The 21,587-nt window shown below is 39.5% G+C and overlaps 1 protein-coding gene across 2 annotated transcripts in view; it reads left to right on the forward strand.

The window, feature by feature from the left end:
- LOC121965627 (adhesion G-protein coupled receptor D2) overlaps positions 1–21,587 on the forward strand; it is a 99,473-nt gene that overhangs the window by 56,317 nt on the left and 21,569 nt on the right. For both annotated transcript variants that reach the window (XM_042515762.1, XM_042515775.1), the window contains one exon: positions 21,438–21,520. In XM_042515762.1, the coding sequence (XP_042371696.1) occupies positions 21,438–21,473 (36 nt within the window). In that variant the 3' untranslated portion in view covers positions 21,474–21,520. The remainder of the gene's footprint in view (positions 1–21,437; positions 21,521–21,587) is intronic.

Raw genomic sequence — 21,587 nt, forward strand, 5'->3', positions numbered from 1 at the left:
TATATTCCCCACTGTTTCCCCACTGGCATATCTGCAAGGCATTACTGCAAGCACTCTGAAACAGAGAGTAGCGACTGGCTTGTTGAGTGAAATCAGACATCAGAAAATCTCCTGTTAAACTTTAACACTAACCAGACACCCTGCCTTCAATCTGGCTGCCTGACCCGTGCTGCACTCAGCAGAGTTAAGAGTCATTTGGTTGTGGAAAAGATTGGAGACACCAGTTTCAAAGCAGGGAAAGTAAGAGGGAGAGGTCGATCCCTGGTTTCATTTTGTAATTTAAAGCTGGTTTTAGTGTCTCTTGCTCTGTTGCCCTGGTTGATGCAGCATTTGCAGCATTAAATACTTTTGATTTTTTATTTATTTATTTGCAAAAGTAGTCAAAACTAAGAAACAAAAACTTCAATAAGGGAAAAAAATAAGCAGAGAGGTTTTTAGGGATGGGAATCCCCAGAGGCCCCCTGATACAACATTATCATGATACAGTGGGTCACAATAGAATATTTGCGCGATTTTTAATGTTTTGCAATATTCTATGAAGAGTATTGCGATAACATATATTGCAATATATTGTGATTTATAACTTTTTCTCAGCTGCAAATTAAGGAAAAACTTTGTCAGCATCTGTTTTTAACTAATAAGATAATTTTTTTTGTCTCTTGATATCAATTAAATCATTTTTATTGCAGCAACATGTATGTTCTGGACTGAAAAAGCCATTGATTTCATTATTTTATTAGACTACCAAAAGTTTCATTTGTATTGGTAATATTAATCATTTACACAATAAAAAAAATCAATACTTGGCATCTGTGTATCAATACAATATTGGCATGCAAAATACTGTGCTGTATCGATTTTTTCCCCACCCCCAGAAGTTTTTGAAAATATGCCAAAAATTATGTAAAAGACAACTAAAACAGTATATTATACACAATAACAGAAATAACTGAGTAGACATGATCCCTTATTTAGTTTCTTTATTTATTGTTAATGAGACTGAACAATTAAATGAAAACACATCATCGTCATCTGTTAAATACCATGTTAGTCGTGGTTTGTGACGTACAGTAATGATATTCACATTTGAACACTGCATGTGCTCTGTGTTATCGCTCCTTGTTGCCGCTGTGTGCACCTCTCACACTGTGATTTACAGCGTTTCCTTTGCAGGTGATTTGCATGGTCCTCAGCACTATTACTGTCTCTTTCATTCACTCAGCGCGCAGTAGTTAAATCAGCCCCTACGTCACACTTACATGACTGAATCTCCAGTGCGACCTGACAAATCAAACTCGGCAGCAGGAGTCATGTTTTTGATGTAACACAATTGCAGAAATAATTGATTGTCAGTTGATATTATTCAGTCCATTTGCTACCCCTACAATCTGCTTCCGACTCAATGCTACAACATGCAAATGCGATCGGCTCTGTGTGATTGAGTGCTGGGACTTTCTTGGCGGCCGAGCGCTCATACACTACTAATGCTTCTGTATGTTGCTATTCAACAGGGCACACACAGGCAAACATGCACTCTCAGTTCACTGTGACTAATCATCATGACAAACCCAACTCACTTGATTATAATCTAGTACTACATGAGAGGTGATTGAATATTTGTTTTCATACCCGGCTATTTTTCACAAGTCTGTGGTGCTGTGAAGAGTTGATTCTATTTAAATGAAATCAGCCATAAACATTGTCATGCGGAATGGCTACAATATGAAAATTCACTTTGGCAAGCAGTGTAACAAATTAAATGTTTGCTGCATCTGCCATTTTCAATAAAACACCATTTATATATTTTTTTAAATAAAAAAGGAGAAAAAGTTAGAAAATCTAGCCAAACCATGCTAGTCTAGAATGAATATTTTGGAAATTGGTAGCTTTACATTTATAATGCCTTTATTTGAACTCCGTGCTACACCTGTGGTACGATATGCCTTCTCATCATAAAGCACAAACAACAAACAGATGGGCCCTATTTTTCCTAACAATAGCCACACCATTTCCTAAGTGATAGTGGTAGCTTGCATGTACAAGGTCAACCCCTTCTTATGCCTTTTCCATCTTTCTGTTTACTCAAGTTGGTTGGCACAAATGTCCAAGGCAGACAGTGGATTATGTTGAGGGTACATGGTGAAAAATGTGAACAAAGTAAAGCACATTTTTGCTGTGAGCACAAGAGAAGGACAAGTGCATAATGAAGGAATAGGGGGTGAAGTGTGTGGGGGGATTTGGATTGAAAGGGGAAGGGTTGTGTGGGTGTTTGTGTATGTGTATGAGTGTTGCATTCTTGATGAGATGGCCCCACACAATGGCTGAGTTGAAGGTTGTGAGCCCTTTAAAGCAGGAATAATATGCCGGATCACTAATGTTACCTCACATCATGTTCTTGCTTTGTTAAAGCCTCCTTCTCAACGAACAAAGATGGCCAAGCAGTTACCTTTCTTTTATGGTTCATGTTTTGGACTGAAAAGGTCATTTAGTTTTTCTGTGGGCGCCTCTTTTTTTTCTTCAAACAGTGTTGGACTGGACTGCCGGTATTGTTTTACTTCCAGTCCAGTAGGGGTATGTCACACTGTTTCATGACCAATTTGTGTCAGTGTTTGATGGTGTAATTGTCATGGCACTTTTATTTAATAGAGATGGGATGATTTTATCCTGGATTGTGAAAAACATTCAAAATAAGTTGATCTTGGTGAATGTATATTATAGTGATAGTACTGTATCCAGCAGCACCCAAAGAAGTTGTTGGGCAACCAATAAAAGGCACTCTGCACAGACCTCAAAAATGTAAGACTTTAGTCAAGCATTGGCATATTTCACATTGAAATAATAAATTCAAATAGTGTGGAAAAAATAAAATTTAAATTACTATTTAATGCCTGAATTATTATAATTCAAATATATAGGGCTGGAAATATATGTCCCGGCTTTTATTGTGGTAGTCTATGACTAAAGTGATGTCATATCCACCTCAAGAAAAATAAAGGCAAAGTGAGAAAACGGGCAATGGCCAACAGTTTGAGGACACTTACCTTTAGCTGTTTCCTTCTCACTAAAAAGGGTGTTTACTAAAATAAGATGTGTACACTGTCTATGATGCAATAAAAATATTTGTTTCTATTAAAAAATGTGAAGTAATACCAGCATGATTGAGTGCCATTTTAGGAGTTGTAAGTAAATTCGGATGATCATTGGAATAATTATTTTGGCCTGGATAATTTCGATAATTTTAAAGAAGTGACACGATGACATGCAGCAAAGGACAGTCAGGGCATATCCTCTGTGCATGGGGTGCCCATGGGATGAGCTACCAGGCGCCTTGTGAAATGAAATGTTGATATTGTTCCATGCCGACTACTCCCTGATATTATTTTATAATGGCATAATTTTTATAGATGTGAGGGTCACAATCATGTTAGATTTTTTAGTCAGGTAATATGTGGTTTATGTCTGCATAATCTGTTGACAGGTGATTTTAATTAAGAAAAGATACATCATGTGCATTTGTCACAAGTTCATCTTAGCAAACCTGATTTTTTGTGTCATTTCCAGTTTTCATAACCCAACTTGTAGGAACCATATGCCTGCACATTGCTGACATCTGACACCCCTTCCCCTTCCTCTCTTCCTAACATGTGTTCCTCAGCATCCCGCGCAATTAGGGGCCTTGTAGATAAAGTAGTGTGTCGGTCTATTGCATGCATCTTCTGCAGATTACACACAGATCCTTTGCTGACACCACCATGGGGTTGACTCCCCCTTGCCTCCCTCCACCCACACACCATCACATGTCATACATGTTTAGTCAAGTTCATTGACATGCAGCAGGATCGGCTGCTCAAAAAATACAAAAAATGAAGAAATATCCCCTTGTGTAATGACAGCATGTTTGCAGCAATTTAATGAGTGCTCGCTGTTGAAACAGTTTCTTCAATTGCAAGTCCACTTCTGTAGTGTGCGCCATGAATAGAGCTGTGAAATCCTGACAAAGTCAAATGTCACATATTTTTTTCAATACATAATCTGAATGTGTATATATATATAATATATATATATATATATATATATATATATATATATATATATATATAGAGAGAAGAGAGAGAGAGAGAGAGAGAGAGAGAGACAGAGAGAGAGAGAGAGATGGATAGATGGATAGATATAAAGGACAGTCATCATCTTTTTGGGATAAACCTTATGTAAATAATTACGTACGAGAAAACTTCTATGCCACCTTTACCCTCAAGAACATAAAAGCTGCAGTGACTACTGCCTCATTTGATTCTTTTCTGTGTGCTTTTTGCTCCTTTGGATGTCCAGGTCTAAATCTGATAATGTGGCATAAACTCAAGTGTGTCATTCAAGTGTACTTAATGCATGGATGTTTGACTGTATTTGGATATCTTGCCCAGAGTGTTAAGTGATAATATCCTTGTACTGCATGCATCCTTGTACTATTTACTCAAGGGGTGTAACAATACACAGAAGTCACGGTTTGGTTTAGGGGCCACGTTTTCTTCCAAGATCGGTACCTTGAAAAAACACAAATGCATAAAGACATTTTTATTTTTTTATTTATTTTGAACAGACAGTAGTGCCTGTGCCTAAGGCAGACACAATCCTTTCCCTGGGGACGAAAGCAGTATTTTCATGGTAAAAACTATTTTCTTGATAAAGATAAGGAACATTTTAAACAGATCTCTTAATCTGCATTACGCTGTATGAACACTGAGCAAATACTTTCCCAAAAGGCAACAGGTCGCAAAATACTATGAAACTAAAAAAGCATCCCTTATCCTACGAAATTTAAAATACAAAATAAATAGAATACTAAATAATAATGATAATAGTAATAATAACATTGCTTCAGGATTGCTTTTGAATCTAAAGGCTGCTTGAAAACAGCACCGATAAGGAGGTAGGCTCTGGTTTGTTTTTTTTCCTGATCTCAGTGATCGCCACATCTGTTGAATGTGCGTAAGCATGTTGAGCATGATTCCATTCACAGGCCATAGTGTGACTGACTCACACGCCAGTCAGCTTGTTGTTGCTAACAGCACACAGCAAAACATTTGCAGGCAGAACTTGTGCTTGTGAACTTTGGTTCCACATTATGTGCATCGATATATATACCATATATTGTACATGCGGCTGTGTGTACTAAACTGTGATCCCTGTACTGTGACCCCCGTTCCATGACCCCCGTATTGTTATGATTCGGCAAAAATAAGCAAACCATCACAGCCTATATGTGCATGTAATGTACGTGCCATTTTTAATAACAATACTTTTAACCCTTAAGAGAAATTTGTATAACATTATGTAGCACTATTCTACAGTAAAGTCTCTTAGGACCAGAAAAAATGAGTATAAACAAGGGATGATAACAACCAATTGATCGATTAATCGCTCATAAACAATTTAATCAAACGTGAAATTTAATCAGTTCAGCAATAGGCTGTGAAATGCTGTCACAATATATGCAATATGTTGCTGTGAGCTTTGACTGAGGATAAAAAGAATTTGGTATTGTTTGATATTCAGTCAAAGTTTTTATATATTTTTTTTAAATGGTAATTCATCTATAATTAATTTTTACTGATTAATCAATCGAGTAAAGTGCTTACATTTGCAACCCTAGTATACACACATTAAATCAAGTGTATGTGTGGTCTGAGGGCTGTTTTAATACAGCAACAGGTTATAATAGGCTGTTGGTATTTGGAGATACCAAACATGTTTTAGGAAGAGTAAGAAGAAGAATTTGTTGCTGTGGGAATTCACATCACATTGATAATTACTACAGCAAAACCACAGACACTAGAGGTGAGGTGTTCCTGTGTGTCTGTGTGACAGAGAGGTATTTGGCCTCTGAACGGCAGCTCGTGTTCAATGTCTCACTGATGAAAAGTGATGTGTACTAATTCTACATCTGCTCAAACCAAACAGGACTCGAAAGTTCAGCCAAGTCCCAAAAAAATCACTTCCTCACAACTTATCTTCCGCTGCCCTTTCTCTGTGCACAAATTAAATTTGATGGTTTTCCCTGCATCCTTTTTACATGTTGAAGTGATGGGCAAATAAGTGGATATGACTTTGGGGTTTTGTGTGTGTGTACATATGTATTTGAGTGTGGATTGAGATTTGGCTGTTTAGAGGATATGCGGCCCTGGAAAGGGCTCTTGTCATGTGGGCTGAAGCTTTGAGGATTTGATTGTAGCCTCAGTGTAAATACCCAAACAAACAGGCAACAGTCAAAATGTGCTATGGGTTTGCCATGTATTTACATTCCTCTTCCTCTCTCCCGCTTGGTTTCTCTCTTCGTCTTGCGTCTGATTTGTTAATTTGTATTTACTCGCTAGCTTTCCTGTCTTCCCTCTTTTGCTCCCTCTCTTCCTCTGACACACATTCCTTCCATTCTCTTTTTTCTCTCAGTATCTGAGTGATATTTGTGATATTTGTGGTTCCAAGTGTCATGACTAAATTAAGAGAATGACTTTGCGGCAGGAATTAAGATTTAAATTGTCAGTCAAAGCACTTGTCCACCATTTCTCACAGTTGTGTGAAAAATTTAAAGAAGATTCTTTGATCATTTGAAACACTCAAACGACTGCATTTTCTGCACTCATGCTGCATTCTGGCATTTCATATTCATCACATCCAATGAAACAAATCCAAAGATGAAATATTGAGCCCATTTGGTTGTTCTTAAGTGGCTTTAAGCGCAACTGTTTATGCATATTCACCCAACCGCTACAAAGCGTAGCAGGCTTCTCGAATTTGTTTTCCGCAGCTGTTCTGCATAACAACGCCACGCTATCACGCACAGGCGAAAGTCTGGTGAAGGGAATCTATTCATAATTCAAAGAAACAACACGGCACAAGCTATGGCGTTGTCAGATATAACAAATTGAGGAGGAAAAGAGTTGAATTTGTATCTGCTTACAGAGGTTGACTGCATTATACATACTGCAGGTGCCGCTGAGTTCGTGGTAATAGGATATATGATGGATGGCCAGGCCGCATGGGCTCCCATTCCTCTGGGTTATTCATCTATTTATCTGCTTATTTATTTATTCCTTCACCCAGAGAGACCCTCACAAACTAAAGATTTGCCTAAGGTGCAATAGTGCTTAAAAGAGGCCGAGCACTGGCCAGTATGGAAATGGGGCTAAGTAGTCCGAGGTCTGGAAGTCCTCTGTTGAGCATGTGTCAGGTGTACTCATGTCTGTGCTGATGTTTATTGGCGGTGTTGGTGGTTTATGGGGGGGGCTGAAGTTTGCTGAATCTCAATAGTTGTTCTTTCAACAAAACCATGACACATTTTCTCCGTAGGAGCTTCTTAGAAACCACAAATGAAACTTGTATTTCACAGAAATACAGTAGAACATGCATGTAAACTTGTCCAGACATATTTCAACATGTTAGAGCCAAGTTTGTCTCTTGAATTGTTATTAGTACTGCACAGTGGGTTTGTAGAGAGTGTGCAGAGAAGACACCCCTATCTTGAGCAGCTTGTACCCCTATCACTTGATCAACTTCAACAAATGTTTTAAATTGGGTAATAGAGTGGTCACAGGTTCAAGTCCCCATCCGGACCAAGTATGTAGTGTGGACTTGTAGCTGGAGAGGTGCCCTTGAGCAGGGCATCAAACCCCCAAATGTCCATCAACAGCCCCCATTTAATACATGTATAGGCCTGTTTATATCCCTCTGGGATTAATAAAATATATAGAATAAAATGAAATAAATAAATAAATAAAGCTAAAAAGATGTCCGGAAAATGGCGATGCGAAAAAAAGGCATTCCTGCACAGCGGAAAGATGCAAAGCAACCAAACATGTATTATAAAAAAAACAAGATACCGGACGCCAAGATGGAGCATATTGGTAGATGGACTTCCACTTGTAGGTATAGAACTTTTCTTGTCGTTTGTCCACTCAAAGCGCTTGCACACTCCTTGTCACATTCAACCATTCACATATACACATTTATACACTGGTGGCCAAGGCTACTATACAAGGTGCCAACAACTACTCACTTTTTAAACATTCAAACAAACTGCCATCGGGAGCAATTTGGGGTTGAGTATCTTGCCCAAGGATACTTTGATATGCAGACTAGAGAAGCCGGGGATCAAACCACTGAACTTCTGATTAGTGGGTGACACGTTCTGCCTCCTGAGCCACAGCCACCTATTAAGCCTAATAGAATTGAATGGAATGGAATCGCCTGATGCATTCCACAAAAAAAAGTTTCTAGCTTCCAGATTTACTTTCCTGGTGTGCGGCTCTCTGAAAATGCGCAGTAGTGTTTCTCCCTCTCGCTCGGCTCATAGACATAGACTAAAAATTGTATTTTACAAATAGAAAACTTCAATGGATTGGAAAACCAGAAAAAAAAAGAGTTTAAATTGACCTCGTTTGCAGTTTTAGCTGGCTTGTCGACAGTTTATATGTATTTATTTTTTACACTGGTGGCCTGAAAAATCTTGGAAGCAAGGGTAAGCAGCGTTCCTGTGGGCCTAAAAGTAACAGAATGGATGTATGCTACATCTAAGCTCTTTACCAAAAAGAATATATTCACATTTAACCCCTTTGTAATCACCATCATTTTATTTAGGAACTGTAACTTAATTTCTTTTTTTCTAATTAACTGTAACACATAACAATTACGTTATGTGTTACACACACACATGTTTATTTTCTTAATTTATACATAACTCAGTCACATAAAACTGTTACCCCCACTGCCTGCTGGTGCAGGACTGAATCCCACAACTATCCCACTGTCTAAATAAACTAAAGAACATTTCCAAAGTTGGAAATATTAAATATCCACTTGTGAAATTCAAGACCAGGTAGCTGTGAAACTGAAATCAAGCAGTCAGCAACACAACATGAAACCAAACCCACAGGGACAGGGATCCTTTGATCACATACAACCATCAGCTGCCTTACATGTTTAACCCTGTCAGTGCTCCTTTACCAGGGATGTCACACAAGGACCTACATGTGCCCTAGAGCAGGACACCTCTCCTGGGCTGTCTCACAGTATACCACCCCCCCCCCCCCCCCATTTAAACACGCCGTTCTACAGCATAGAGGGACACTACACTATCTTAGTAAATATGCATTATGTAAAGCTGCATTGCGCAATATTTTTATATAAAAATACATCAGCAAGTATCAAGTATTGTCCAGCCATCCTTGTGTGTTTACTTTGCTTTTTCATACACACACACACCAATTTTTCTGCAAGTGTCTTAATGCAGTACTAAAGCATTCCCCACTACTACCATCGTGCAGCTGCCAACAGCATCTCTAAACCAATATCAGCACCTCCACCTCCTCCCCCCAGAACATTTTTCTATCGTCCTCATCTCAACAGCCCATGGCAACGACATAGCCGGCAGCTTACGACGGAACAAAGTGGGGAAGAGGGAGGGAGGAATGGGGTAAGGGGGGAGTCAGGCCGTAGATCAGGGCAGGGAGGATGGCGGCGCGACCAGGGGGTGACAGGGGAATAACATCCCTTTCTCCTCAATCGACAGGGACCATAACTCCTGCCTCTCCAGGGACAGATTGAGAAAGGCAATAGCCCAAGGGGCTGTGAAGCACGGATGCTTAGGAGAATTGAAAGTTAAAAGAAAAACGCAGTTTGCCGAGCCACTGCCACTGATTCAGCCCACAGCACTGCTTTTTGCTCCTGGAATTTTCTTATTTCTTGTAGTTCTTTTTTTTCTCCACACGGCAATAGAAAGGCCCAAGTGGTTACTGTCCATATAAATTATCAAACAATAAATCTCAAAGGGTTGTCATGCAGTATTTTCCCAATTTTTGGAGAGTTTTGTGCACTTGGTGCAGTTGGTGGGCAAATGTGCACATCTTTCTTTTTTAGTGACTTGAGGTGTTGGCCTCAATTGGCCTACAGTAAATTGTTTTTTGGTGGGAAAATGTGATGAGATGAAAATTGTTTCTGTAGAGATAAACTTTCTCCTTTGACTTCCTTGACACCAGTTTATAGTAACCTGTCGACGTTGGCCAAAAACATGGCATTATGTTTTAACCCTAGTAGTAACGTCTACTCTGCCAGACATGTGTTGTGTTTGCTATGGCAAAGCTGATGCTGGTGGGCATGAATATTCCAATGATAAGTGTTCAGATTTTACTTGTGCATTACCACCTTTGATAGACAGAAGGCCAAGAACTTAATTTTACATTCAACTGGATAAAGTCTGTCACTTTCTCAAAAAAAATTGTAAACTTATTTCTATCTGTCGCACCAGAAATGTGTAGTTATAGCTGACTCTGAAGTCTAGGTCATAAGCAGTGGCTCCCCAAAGTGGTGGCCAGAGGAGGCCATGTCCCTTCTGATACAATTAGTGGGCCCACACCACCCCCTCCTCCCCAGCAAAAATTATTGTAGTTCTACATTACTCTCTTAGTATGTGCTCATTTTTAGGCTAGCGCAAAGGCAATTATATCTTGTGAAGCTAGACAACTCAAGGCATCCATTAGTACAACTATGTTTGCATAGCTTGTTGAAAAGAGGGTTAAATAACGCTCCAAATTTAGGTTAAATTTTGTCGAGCTGGCATGGTCATTTTCAAAGGGGTCTCCTAGACTCTCACCTCAAGATATCTGAATGAAAATGGGTTTTATTGTTACCCATGAGTCTCCCTTAAACTTGAGAGAGGCTTGTTCCAGTAAATTGTAGTGTTCCCCTCAATCAATGTGCTCCTTCAAATTAAAGCTGTATATTTAGGAGTACCCGCTTGGTAGAACAGGCGCCCCATGTCTGGAGGCTATGTCCTTACCACAGTGGCCACAGATTTGATTCCAACACGCAGCCCTTTACTGCATGTCATCCTGTCTCTCTTTCCCCCTTTTACTTTGAAGCTGTCTTATCCAATAGAATTAAAAGAAAAAAAATGGGAGAAAAACGATTTTGGTTTGTTTTTTTTAAGGAAAAGGAAAACCAGTCTGTTTGATGAACAATGAATTGCCCAACACTTGTATACATAGAATACACATTAAAACATGGTTGTTTTTTCTCGTAAATGGATTTTGCTTTAATGTACCACCCCAAGATTATCAGTGGCCCTATTTGGCCACCGCAATGAAAAAAATCTAGGGGCGCCACTGGTGAGTTATGATCCATATAATGATTTTACAATAGTATAACATTGGAAATAACACTGTTAACTGCTATGTGATTATACAGTTAATGCTGTGTCAGCAAAGAGATCACAGCTCCTCTCTCCCTCCGTTTTATCTTGTTTGGTTCAAACTCGTCATCATTCTCCCCTCACACTGTCTGTTGTCTCAGTTTTTTTCATTTCTCTCTTCTGGCAGCCTCAGTCTCTCTCTTCTCTCTTTTTCTTCGCCTTTCTTTTATCTCTTTATTTCACTCTTACTTTACTTTCTCTCCGTTGATCACACTTCTCCTCCACAGGCATATTCCTCTTTTTGGAACAGGCGGACTGCCACTTTATAGCCTGATCAATTTTCAAGTGGCTTATTGAATAGCTTTTAATGGCCTTCTTTACTTTCAGTTGCAACCCGCAGAGTGTCTGCCGCTCCAGGGCTTCTGTGATGACTCGCCAGAGAGAGATAGACAATAAATTATAATACATCGTCTCTGGAAAATTACGCATGTTTAATCATTGATTTTTACTGGCTCATCACGATAACATTATCCCAGTGGACAGCGTGGACAAAAGAGTGGCTCATAAAAGAAAAGAGGTTGAATTAGTTATGGCATTTTAAAGAGTCAGGATGACAAAATGAAATGTTGGCATAACCAACTTCCTTTATTTAATACACAGGATATTGATTGGTTGTGTTGCTGTTGTATACGCGGATTATTTAATGCAGTAACCATTTAGACAAGTAAACCCTTCTACAGATGTTGAGACAAAGACAAAAATAAATGTCAGCTATGACTGTATGTTTCAATGGCCAAGGAAGGGAAAGAACAGGATCTTTTAAAATGATGCATGGTAATATAGTACATCAGTTATTTTTCTTAAGGATTCTCAAACATGGTCTATTCTCTCCTTTCCTAAAGTTGAAATAATTTTAAGCAAAAGTAACCCTCTGTTGCCTTCTCAATGTATCATTGAACTGACATAAAGTTTACAGCAAAGATGGTGGAGTTATTCAGACAGGATTTAGGAAGCCCTTTAAAACCTGAAAATGTTTCACGTAGTAAAATATGTTACAGTTAAGTTTCTGCAGTTTATTTTAATGCATACAAAAACTAATATAGAATGTTTCCTCCAATGGCATTCCTATTTTATCCCTAAGTTATTTTCTCTCTTCTCTTCCTGAACCAAATAATATTTTTTTCATTTTTTTCCTATATCTTATAATGCCACTTTTTTGGTTGAAAAAATACAGAATTTAACTTTTGATGTATAGATGAATAAAAAAAATAATTAAAGGAATGCATGGTTGTTTTTATCGCACAGACTGCAAAAAGTTGCAAAAATAACTACTAATGTAGCTAACTATTACTGTATATCTCTAGTTTGGTCTGCTTTCCTCTCTGTCACATCCATTATGATTTCACCTCAACAACTAGAGTGCAAGAAAGGTGAAATTTCAATGTGTGTGCACCGAGATTTATCGTCTGCATATAAAAAAATATCAGGATCATTAAGTCCAACTCTGCAGCCATCAAGCTGATGAAAGCTGGCAAACACACAGACTTCATAACACCTGGTGTGCGTGCCAGTGTGTATGTGTGTAAGAAATGTGATAGGGTAGATTGACTTCTAATATAAATGGTAGATGTGTCTACTGACATCCGTAAAGTGGTGCCCTTTGTGTCCCTGCTTGGCAACTTCATTTTCTCCTTGTGTGTTTCTGTGTATCACAGAGGGTGTGAGAAAAGGAGGGTTGTTGTTCTACTTAGTTTGTGTCTGTTTGTGTGCAAACAATATTTGTATCTCTTTGTGTTTGAAATATTGCAATGCAAAACTTGTGTATGTGTGTGTTTCTGAAGGTCTGTGGGTGTGAGACAATTAGTTTGGGTTAGTGAGAGAACAAGTCAGTGGACCTGCATACGTGTGTGTACGCAAATTTCCCCATGAACATCCACACTCCCTCCCTCTCCCTCTCTATTACACACACCACACAGAGTACACACACACAAACACACTTGGGCAGGTTAACCCTCCTCCACACCGGCACCTGCTCCGTTGAAGGTGAAAGAAGTGCTCACTTGAGCTCATTGAAAAGTAGATGTGACAGTAAATTTTTCAGGCCCTTGTGAGATGGGAGATCTTGTTATAGCAGTCAGGATGGGGGTCAGGGCAGTGGCTGCTTGATGATTGAGGAAAAGAGAAGTAAATTCATTCTGCTTCGGGCACTTTGTCAAGTGCCAGTAGCTTACTGTTGAGAGCCACTCACCCATCACCGTGTTACGGCCCCAGAGGTCACCTCCACTGCCATAAATCTGCCTCGCCTGCTAAACCTACTGCCTTCCCCCGGCTGAGCACGAGCAAGGAGAGAGGCTGCAGCTGCTGCTGCTGCTGCTCCTCATAGTCACTCAAAGGCAGAGGGGGGAATATAGATTCTCCTTTTGATGCTGCTGATGGTGTAAGAGCAGGACACTGGGTGTGCTGTGCCACAAGGGGGGATGTATAGGTTTGGACTAATAGTTGTGTGTGTGAAGGATGGATGGATTGCATATACATTTATAGTGAGGGGCATTTTTCTGTGTTGTAATATTGGCTTGCATATACATTTTGTTTGTTACAGTGTATTTGTGGATTTAAAAAAGTTGTTTTCTTTCTGTTTTTAGGCCACCTAAAAAATTGATGAATGATGTGTACGCACATCGAGAGGCAGAAAAATGCAACAAGAACAGGCTAATACTGCAAACTTTACAAATGTTGTAGTTGCTTTTTATGTGTTTTTGTAAAGAATTTCTGTAAAGATAATGTCCGTAGCCACTGTGACATCACCCATTGGTATGTGGACTCATGTTTTGAAGTCTCGAATATGACATTTTGGCTGTCACCATTTGGTTTTTCTGGAACCAGAGAGGACCATATTTAGGTGAGGTTGGTGCTATGAAGGAGGGAGGGGTAAATCTGACTGAGGAGCCAAGGACACTATTGGCTGACAGCCTGTCTCTTAAAGCAGGCCACCCTTAATTATGCATAACTTTGAGCCTTAATAAAATGTACTAAATGGGTGAGTTATATAAAATTAACCCCTATGCATTTGTCATGAAGATGGGAAAAAGTTTATTGTTCCAGGCAGTAAACATGTTTATTTCTACTGTAAAGTTTGAAAATTTTAACATAGAGATCAATGAGGATTGGCAGGCCTTTGGAGCCAGCCTCAAGTAGCCATTAGAGGAACTGCAGTTTTTGGCACTTCAGTATTAGCTTCAGTTTTTAGCGCTTGGTTACGGCAGACAGAGAAATAACTAAAACCAGTAATTATTAGGCAATTCCTGCATCGCCTCACTCTTCTCTGCTCAGCATGCACATTAGTTGAAACAAGGCAAACATTCAGTGAAGAGATATTAGAAAAAAGAAAAAGCTACGCACTATTGTAGTGCAAAATTTACAATCACTCTACAATACAAAATAAAAAGAATATTGAAAACTTGACGATTTACTATGCTCGATTTGCCAAAAAACAATGTATAGACTTACTCAAATGATCACTTATGACCTACTAGAGGTTTGTGGCAATGTATTTTTCTGCAGAGACTATTTTCTTTATAATGAGGCAAAGCACCAAACAAGAGTGAATCTGGGATTGACTTTTACTTTCACTTTTGCATGTGAGCATGTTTACTAACAGTAATCAACAACCCTAAACCTTTAAGTAGTTTAGTCACTGTAACCTGGTAACTCTGCATAGTCTAGTTTAAATATTAAATATTATACACAATATTGTGTACTGTCCTTCATCACTCAGTTACATCCAAGTGAATGGCTGCCTTAATGCAAGGAAAAAAAAACTATCCACATTTGTCAATTTCAAAGTACTACAATATTTTGTGTTGGCGGACGCATTCTCAAATGCTATGCTCTGGAGCTGTGCTAGTAAATGCACTACTAAATCAGAAAAAGAAACTCTTCAAGAATGCAAAAGATTTCAGCCAAAATCAGCCTCATAGTGTTTGTATCCAAAAACATGCATTTACACTTTTAAAAAAAAGTGTTTGATTGCTATGAGCAGAAGGCCACAGTGGTGCCACACTTTCTTTTAAAAAGTGATGATTTCATTTGGGTTAAAGCCCAACAACACTGGTTGATGTTGAGCCATTTATTTCTGATGAAATGTAAGACTGGTGGGTAGAAGACTCCTTCACTTGTTTTTTAAGTGTTATAGCACTGCCAACATACTTTAACAGAAGTCCTTCCAAGATACAAAGGAAGCAAAACTCCACTTTTAATACTTAATGAGGACTGAAAAAATCTCATATTACAACTAATCTGTGGGTTTATGAACCATTTGAAGGATTTCTTTTTCTGCAAAATTTAGAATCTCAAATGTTTGGGGAAATGTTGTCATTTTTTAGAGTGTGGGTAGGACTCAGTTTCTGTGCTTAGCCGCACACTGTTTCATAAGGTCATAACCAAACAGACACCAACCATACACAAAACCATAGGGGATCCTGTTCTGTCTTTCTAAATTGATAATTGGTATATCACAAAATTATTCATATCTTTTGCCATGTGCTAACATTTTTCTCGGATGGTGGTAGAGGACTGAAGTAAGAAGAAGGAAAAAGGATCTGGATCTGGTGCGGGTGTCTGTGTGTTTATATGTGCATGTGAGTGTGTTGTTTTTGTGTACACACGCTTGTGCACATGTGTACAGATTGCAAGTGATCGCCTCTTTGTGAAGTGTGTCATCGTGCACCATAATTACACCTGCCTTAGCTATGTGTGTGCATATGTATTCAACTATCCATGTGTGAGTGTGTATGTGTGTGCACATGCCTTTCAAGCTTGTAGTGTATGAACACCAGCCTGCTTTCAATATAGCCTCTTATTAGGTGGTGATTATCCTGCCTGTATCTGGCTTCTTTCAGCCTTTGACTGGAAGTTGGAGAGGCCAGGGGCACCCGGGGAAGAAAGGAGTGAAAACTTCCTGAACCCAACTTTCACCCCCACCCCTCAACCTCTCAAGGAACCTCCTTATATCCACACTGGTGTTTTTTCTGTAAACAATAGAAAATTCTGAATTTGGCGGTGAAAAAGTTTAGTTGTAGCTCATGCATGGATGCATGCTGTAGGCTCCTAAAGGGATTGTAGAAGCTACTTTCTAAAGTTCTACCTTTTCAATTGCACTCGCTATTTAATGTGTCTGACCTGAATTTAACCCTTGTATTATTGATCAACATTTGTGAACTCCCAGCTCAAAACTATCCTATATTTGTAGCTATAGCTTTTTATGCATCATCAGATATGACCCAATAGAAGTGTATGGCTGTGTTTTTTCTCTTTCTGCAAAAGGCTCTGCCTTGTTTATAGACTTATAATCATTATTATTTATTTGTTAATATTTTTTTAGTTTAAGGGCGTGCACCCTAACGGTAGGTTGGGGCTTTATAAAAAGGTAGCAACCAGGTTCTAAACCATAAACAGCAAGCATCCAAGAGACACAACGCTGAAAAAAACGCAAGTATAGCCAGGAGAAACGCCAAATGAGAGTGAAACTTGAAAAAGGGCACTGCTTTTACCTTTGCTTTTACTGGCGGGTGTGTTAAGAAACAGTGAATGACAATCCTGCGTAGTATACCTTTAAAGGAACTGTATGCGACATTCAAAACATATGAATTGATTTTGGGGAGGGATTGACTGCACACAGTTTTCAGCATGGAGGTGATTGGCAGGTCACATCCATGCGGCAGGTAGAAGCTAACAGTGCTATCTCCATAAGCAGTGCTAACAACGGCAACAGTGCTGACAGAAATAGCATTGTTAACCTGGGGTGGAATCGGAGGGTGGGGACAACGCCAGTGCAGTGCAGAGCGATTAGCGAGCCATTGTGATGCACTCTCAGGGTCTCGCATGCACTATCATGCATATGCTCAATACAACACACATACACCCAGAGTTAGTGTGATTTCAGTCTCTGCTCAGGATGCCAGTAGCTAGCTCCACTCTATCTTTATATTGGTTGCAAATTGCTGTCAAATTGTATTGCTCCAAATTAAGAGACTAAATGGAATAAATCACAATACAGTAGCATTTCATCAGCAATCTCACACAATGGCTGCAGTTGTGTGGGGCCACTGTGCTGATATGCCTTTTCTTTAATGTTACATGCTAAAATCTCTGACTGTGCTGTGGTAAAGAGGTCAACCCCCAGCTTCCCTTAACATTTATTTATTTAAATTTTTTGTTAAAAAAATCTTTGGGAAGCTGCCAAAAACACAGTTTATAAGCACTACATTTGGTGCTAATCCTTAGCATGTCCCACAATCACAGACACACTTCGCACACAATTTCCTGTTCCCCTACTCCTACACCTAGGAAACTGACATAGCACTGCTGGAAGATGTAGATCGCAATATCATGATCTAAAAAAATACTCTGTGAAGCTGAAAAGGGACAAGAAAAATAAGAAGACTAAACAGAGGGAAAAGAAGACAAAATAGATAGTAGACAGAGAGAAAACAGTATGGCAGGATCCCGAGGGTCTGGCCGGGGGCTTTGTAAGAGTCCATACATCAGCTGTCACCCGATGGGCTTCCAAAGAGCCACAACAGAGAAACACAATAGACTGGACAGATGGTCACAAACAAACTGCAGTGGGTTTGATGCTATTAAAAGCTGTTTACCTCATGCCAGACGCCAGCAAGTGTAGTGGATGCATTGTGTGATCATTTCTGAATGACTGGATGTGTGTGTGTGTGTTTGTGTGTACTGCCAGCTTCTGGTGTTTCAACAAACCCTCTGGTGTGTTTTTAGCCACCAAATGACCATTCGTCGCTTGAGTTAGATGAGTGTGTGTGTATGTGTGTGTGTGTGTAGTTTTTTTCATAATTAAGATACAATCAAAGACAACACGTGAACAGTTTAATGATTGATTTGCACAAAGTGGATGCCAGCCAACTCCGTAGGCCATGACAAACTTTTGGCTTATAACCAATAACCAGACAAATATAAAACAGACCCCCCACCCCTTCCTTCATTCTCGGTTGCTCCCTCCCTCCCACCCTCTCCCCTTCATCTGCTCTCCTAAAGAGCGACTCTGACACCTCAGAATGATGAACTCCTTCAATGCGCTGACCTTTCTCCCTCGGACTAGTCACCCGCCCTCCTGCCCTCTTCTTCCATGTAGATGAGACAGAGACAGATGAAGATATTTTGCAATGTGTGTGCATGTGCGGGTGTCAGTGGGGACGGTGGGCGGGGGTGTCATGCAGTGACACAGTGAAATTAGTTTGGGTGTTGGTGGATGGCGACCGACCCACCTTCAGATCAGCAGTCAACCAGGGAGATTAATCCAGACGCAGCAGGCCTGTTGGAGAGCAGTCATGACAGGCCCAGAGCGAGAGGAGAGAGACGGGCAGGTAGACAGACAGATGGGGCGGATGGGTTCATGACGATGATATACCTACTGAGATTGTGTCCATATATCTATCTGTGTAACTTTCAGGTTTAACATACAGATTGCTGGACTGCTGGATACATGAATAATCTAACGACCGAGTTTCTTCACCATGACCTGTAAAAATAGCCCAAATTTAGCATAGATTATAGACTCTGAATCATTAACCAATTAATGTTGGTCTTGTGGTGGTGTCTTTAACGTTTTTCAGGCCACGGACTCCTTAGCTCAAAGAGAGATTGAGCAGGAACCCCTTACCACATACATTGTGTGAAATTGACACTTTAGGTAATTCTCTGAATATTTTTTGTCGTTTCTCGTTTGCGCTTGCCTATAGCTGCTAAGTTATCGGCAGTTTTAGCATGAAAAGGTGCATTAGCCTGAACCTCTGCACTCTCATCAGTGGTCTCAGACAGTGAGTCTGTCTCTTGCTAAAAATGTTACAAAACGGTCCATTGCGGCTCACAAGAATGGACGTATAATACAGCTAATTAGCCAATATGTTTCAATGCTATGTAACTTTTAGCTAACTAGTTCTCCTTGCCTTTATGGATGAGTAATACACAGTTATTCAGTGTTAACTAGCTCACTTGATTCCTTAAGCAGTCATGTGTAACAGTTAGCCTTTTATCTAATTTATCTTTGCTAATAATAATAATATGCTGGATTCATGTTAATGTTTATTTTCAGACATCTTTAAAAAAAAAAAAAAAGAAAACTTAAATTATCAAACAATAATTTGGTGCCTCCCTTGCAGTATCTCCAAGGACCCCACTAGGGGTTGCAGACTCCCTGCTGAAGACCCAGGCTTCTCTGGTTAGAAAAACCATCAATCCAATCAAAGCCTTTGCAAATGGGACATTACCACGATGTGTCAACAGATCAGGTCATCCTACAGTCAGCAGTTGAATCACAGCTCAGTTGTTGCTTATAATTTAAATGCATGTTACTGTGAAATAAATAAAAATTTACTTGGAACCTCCCCTCCTTAGTGGGAGGCCTAAAGATATCTAATAGATTAGCTATGTTTCCTAGTTAGGTTGCAAAGGTACCGTAATTTCAAACTCACCCTGGTGTCCGTCAGCAATCATCTGGCCTTTTGAAGTGTCCTTGAACAGCCCTTACTGAACCTGCTCAGTCATTGTAAGACAATCCAGATGAGAGCATCAGCTAAGTGCCTGAAATGTAAAATGAGTGTCAGAAGTTGATGAATATGGTATCATTAGCCACGCTTGTCTTGCCTTCGTTTTCTGCTTTAATTGGCTCCGATTTATAATCCTCCACCTTTGGGCCATCCTTTATAATTCTGACTTGTTTCCCTCTATAATTGGTTCAGATCAGTGCATCTTACAGGTCACATAGAGGGGAGAAATCCTTGCTTCATTTTTATTCTATTAAACTTGCAAAATGATCCATGTTTCATGTAGACACTGAAGTACCTTTGCGTAGTTATTTAAATTGTTTTGCTTCTTTTACTCCATTTATGCCATCTATGCTCACATTTTGAGAACCTGAATTATTAGCTTAACATGATGACATTTTTGAATTAAGAAAGAGCGTTTCATTCTTATTCAATGCTTCAGTATACCTACTAATATCTAGAACTAGCCCCTCCCTCTCCCACTCTCTATAATCTAACGTTGTGTTTAGGTGTAGTTCATTTCTAGGTGATTACCTGAATACCAACAATGCATTTAATGCTCATACATGTGTGTCTGGAGGCTTACAGCCCATGCAAATGACTCAGTAATGCTACTTCACAAGGAATCCAGCAGACGGTAGACGGTAAACCGGATGTCATTTTAGTGAAAGAGAGCAGGACAGTAAAATTAAGCAGGCCGGCAGACAATACCGGCAATGGCAACAGTAGACAGCATTGCTGTCAAAAGTTAAAAAACTTTAAAAAAAAGAAAATTTTCAACCGGATATTGCGTAGCTCTCACACAAGGAGAAAACACGGCCAATCTGGACAAGAGAAAGCTAATAATTTTGTTGCAACAACAGCCGAAATTATATGATCAAAAATTGAAATCCTATCGAAACGTTACAAGAAAAGCGGATATATGGCAGGCGATGATAATTGAATGAATAAATGACTTTTGGAGGGAATTTAACTTTCTTTACATTTTGGAGGGAATTTAAGAATCCTTTTAAGCTTGCAATAGAATATGAAGAGAACGCTTCCCTTAATGGCTATGGAAATTGCGACAATAATTACATAAAATAATAGAAACAAAATCATTTTATTTAATACATTTATTTTATTTTTTGACACATCACCATAGCAGCATATCGCCATGTGTGTTATATTTTGCCGTCCTGCCATTCCGTCGGAATTTTTTTCTTTTTTTCCATGCCGTCCAGGAGGTGTCACCGGTCTGCTGTCTACCATCTGCCGGGATCCATTTGAGCGCAGCATAACATCGAGCCTTTGTTGAATGTTGCTCTTGGATGACGCCTGAATCATTATCCAGTACAAATAGGCACATGAAATAGAAAAATTACACCCACAATGTTGTGTTAGGATTTTTCAGGGGAAATATTTGAGTTGTAAAATATGTATGCAATTCTGTCATGTCTCATTAACTTCAAATATGTAAATAATGGTCTTTTATATGTTATTATTCATTGAAACACGATTTTAAGATACCCCTGCTTACTTACTTGCTCCAAGCACGTGTCCTTGCGTGTGGGCATGTGTATTCAGTTACTTTTCAGTGGAGCTGAACACTATTGGCAGACCTAACTGTGTGTGTGTGTGTGTGTGTGTGTGTCTGTGTGTGTGTGTGTCTGTGTCTGTGTCTGTGTCTGTGTCTGTGTGTCTGTCTTCAGGTCAGCTGTCCATGCCTTGTGTTCCAGAGAGACTAAAAAACCCCTCGAGCCAAACCTCCAAAGGCACTCCTCTGCATAGAAAGGTAACTGACTCCTTACACACACATTTACACAGCGGGGTGTATCAGTCGCTTTGGTGGGACTTTGAGC

The sequence above is a fragment of the Plectropomus leopardus genome, chromosome 3 (assembly GCF_008729295.1).
Source record: "Plectropomus leopardus isolate mb chromosome 3, YSFRI_Pleo_2.0, whole genome shotgun sequence".
In the NCBI taxonomy this organism is placed as follows: Eukaryota; Metazoa; Chordata; class Actinopteri; order Perciformes; family Serranidae; genus Plectropomus; species Plectropomus leopardus.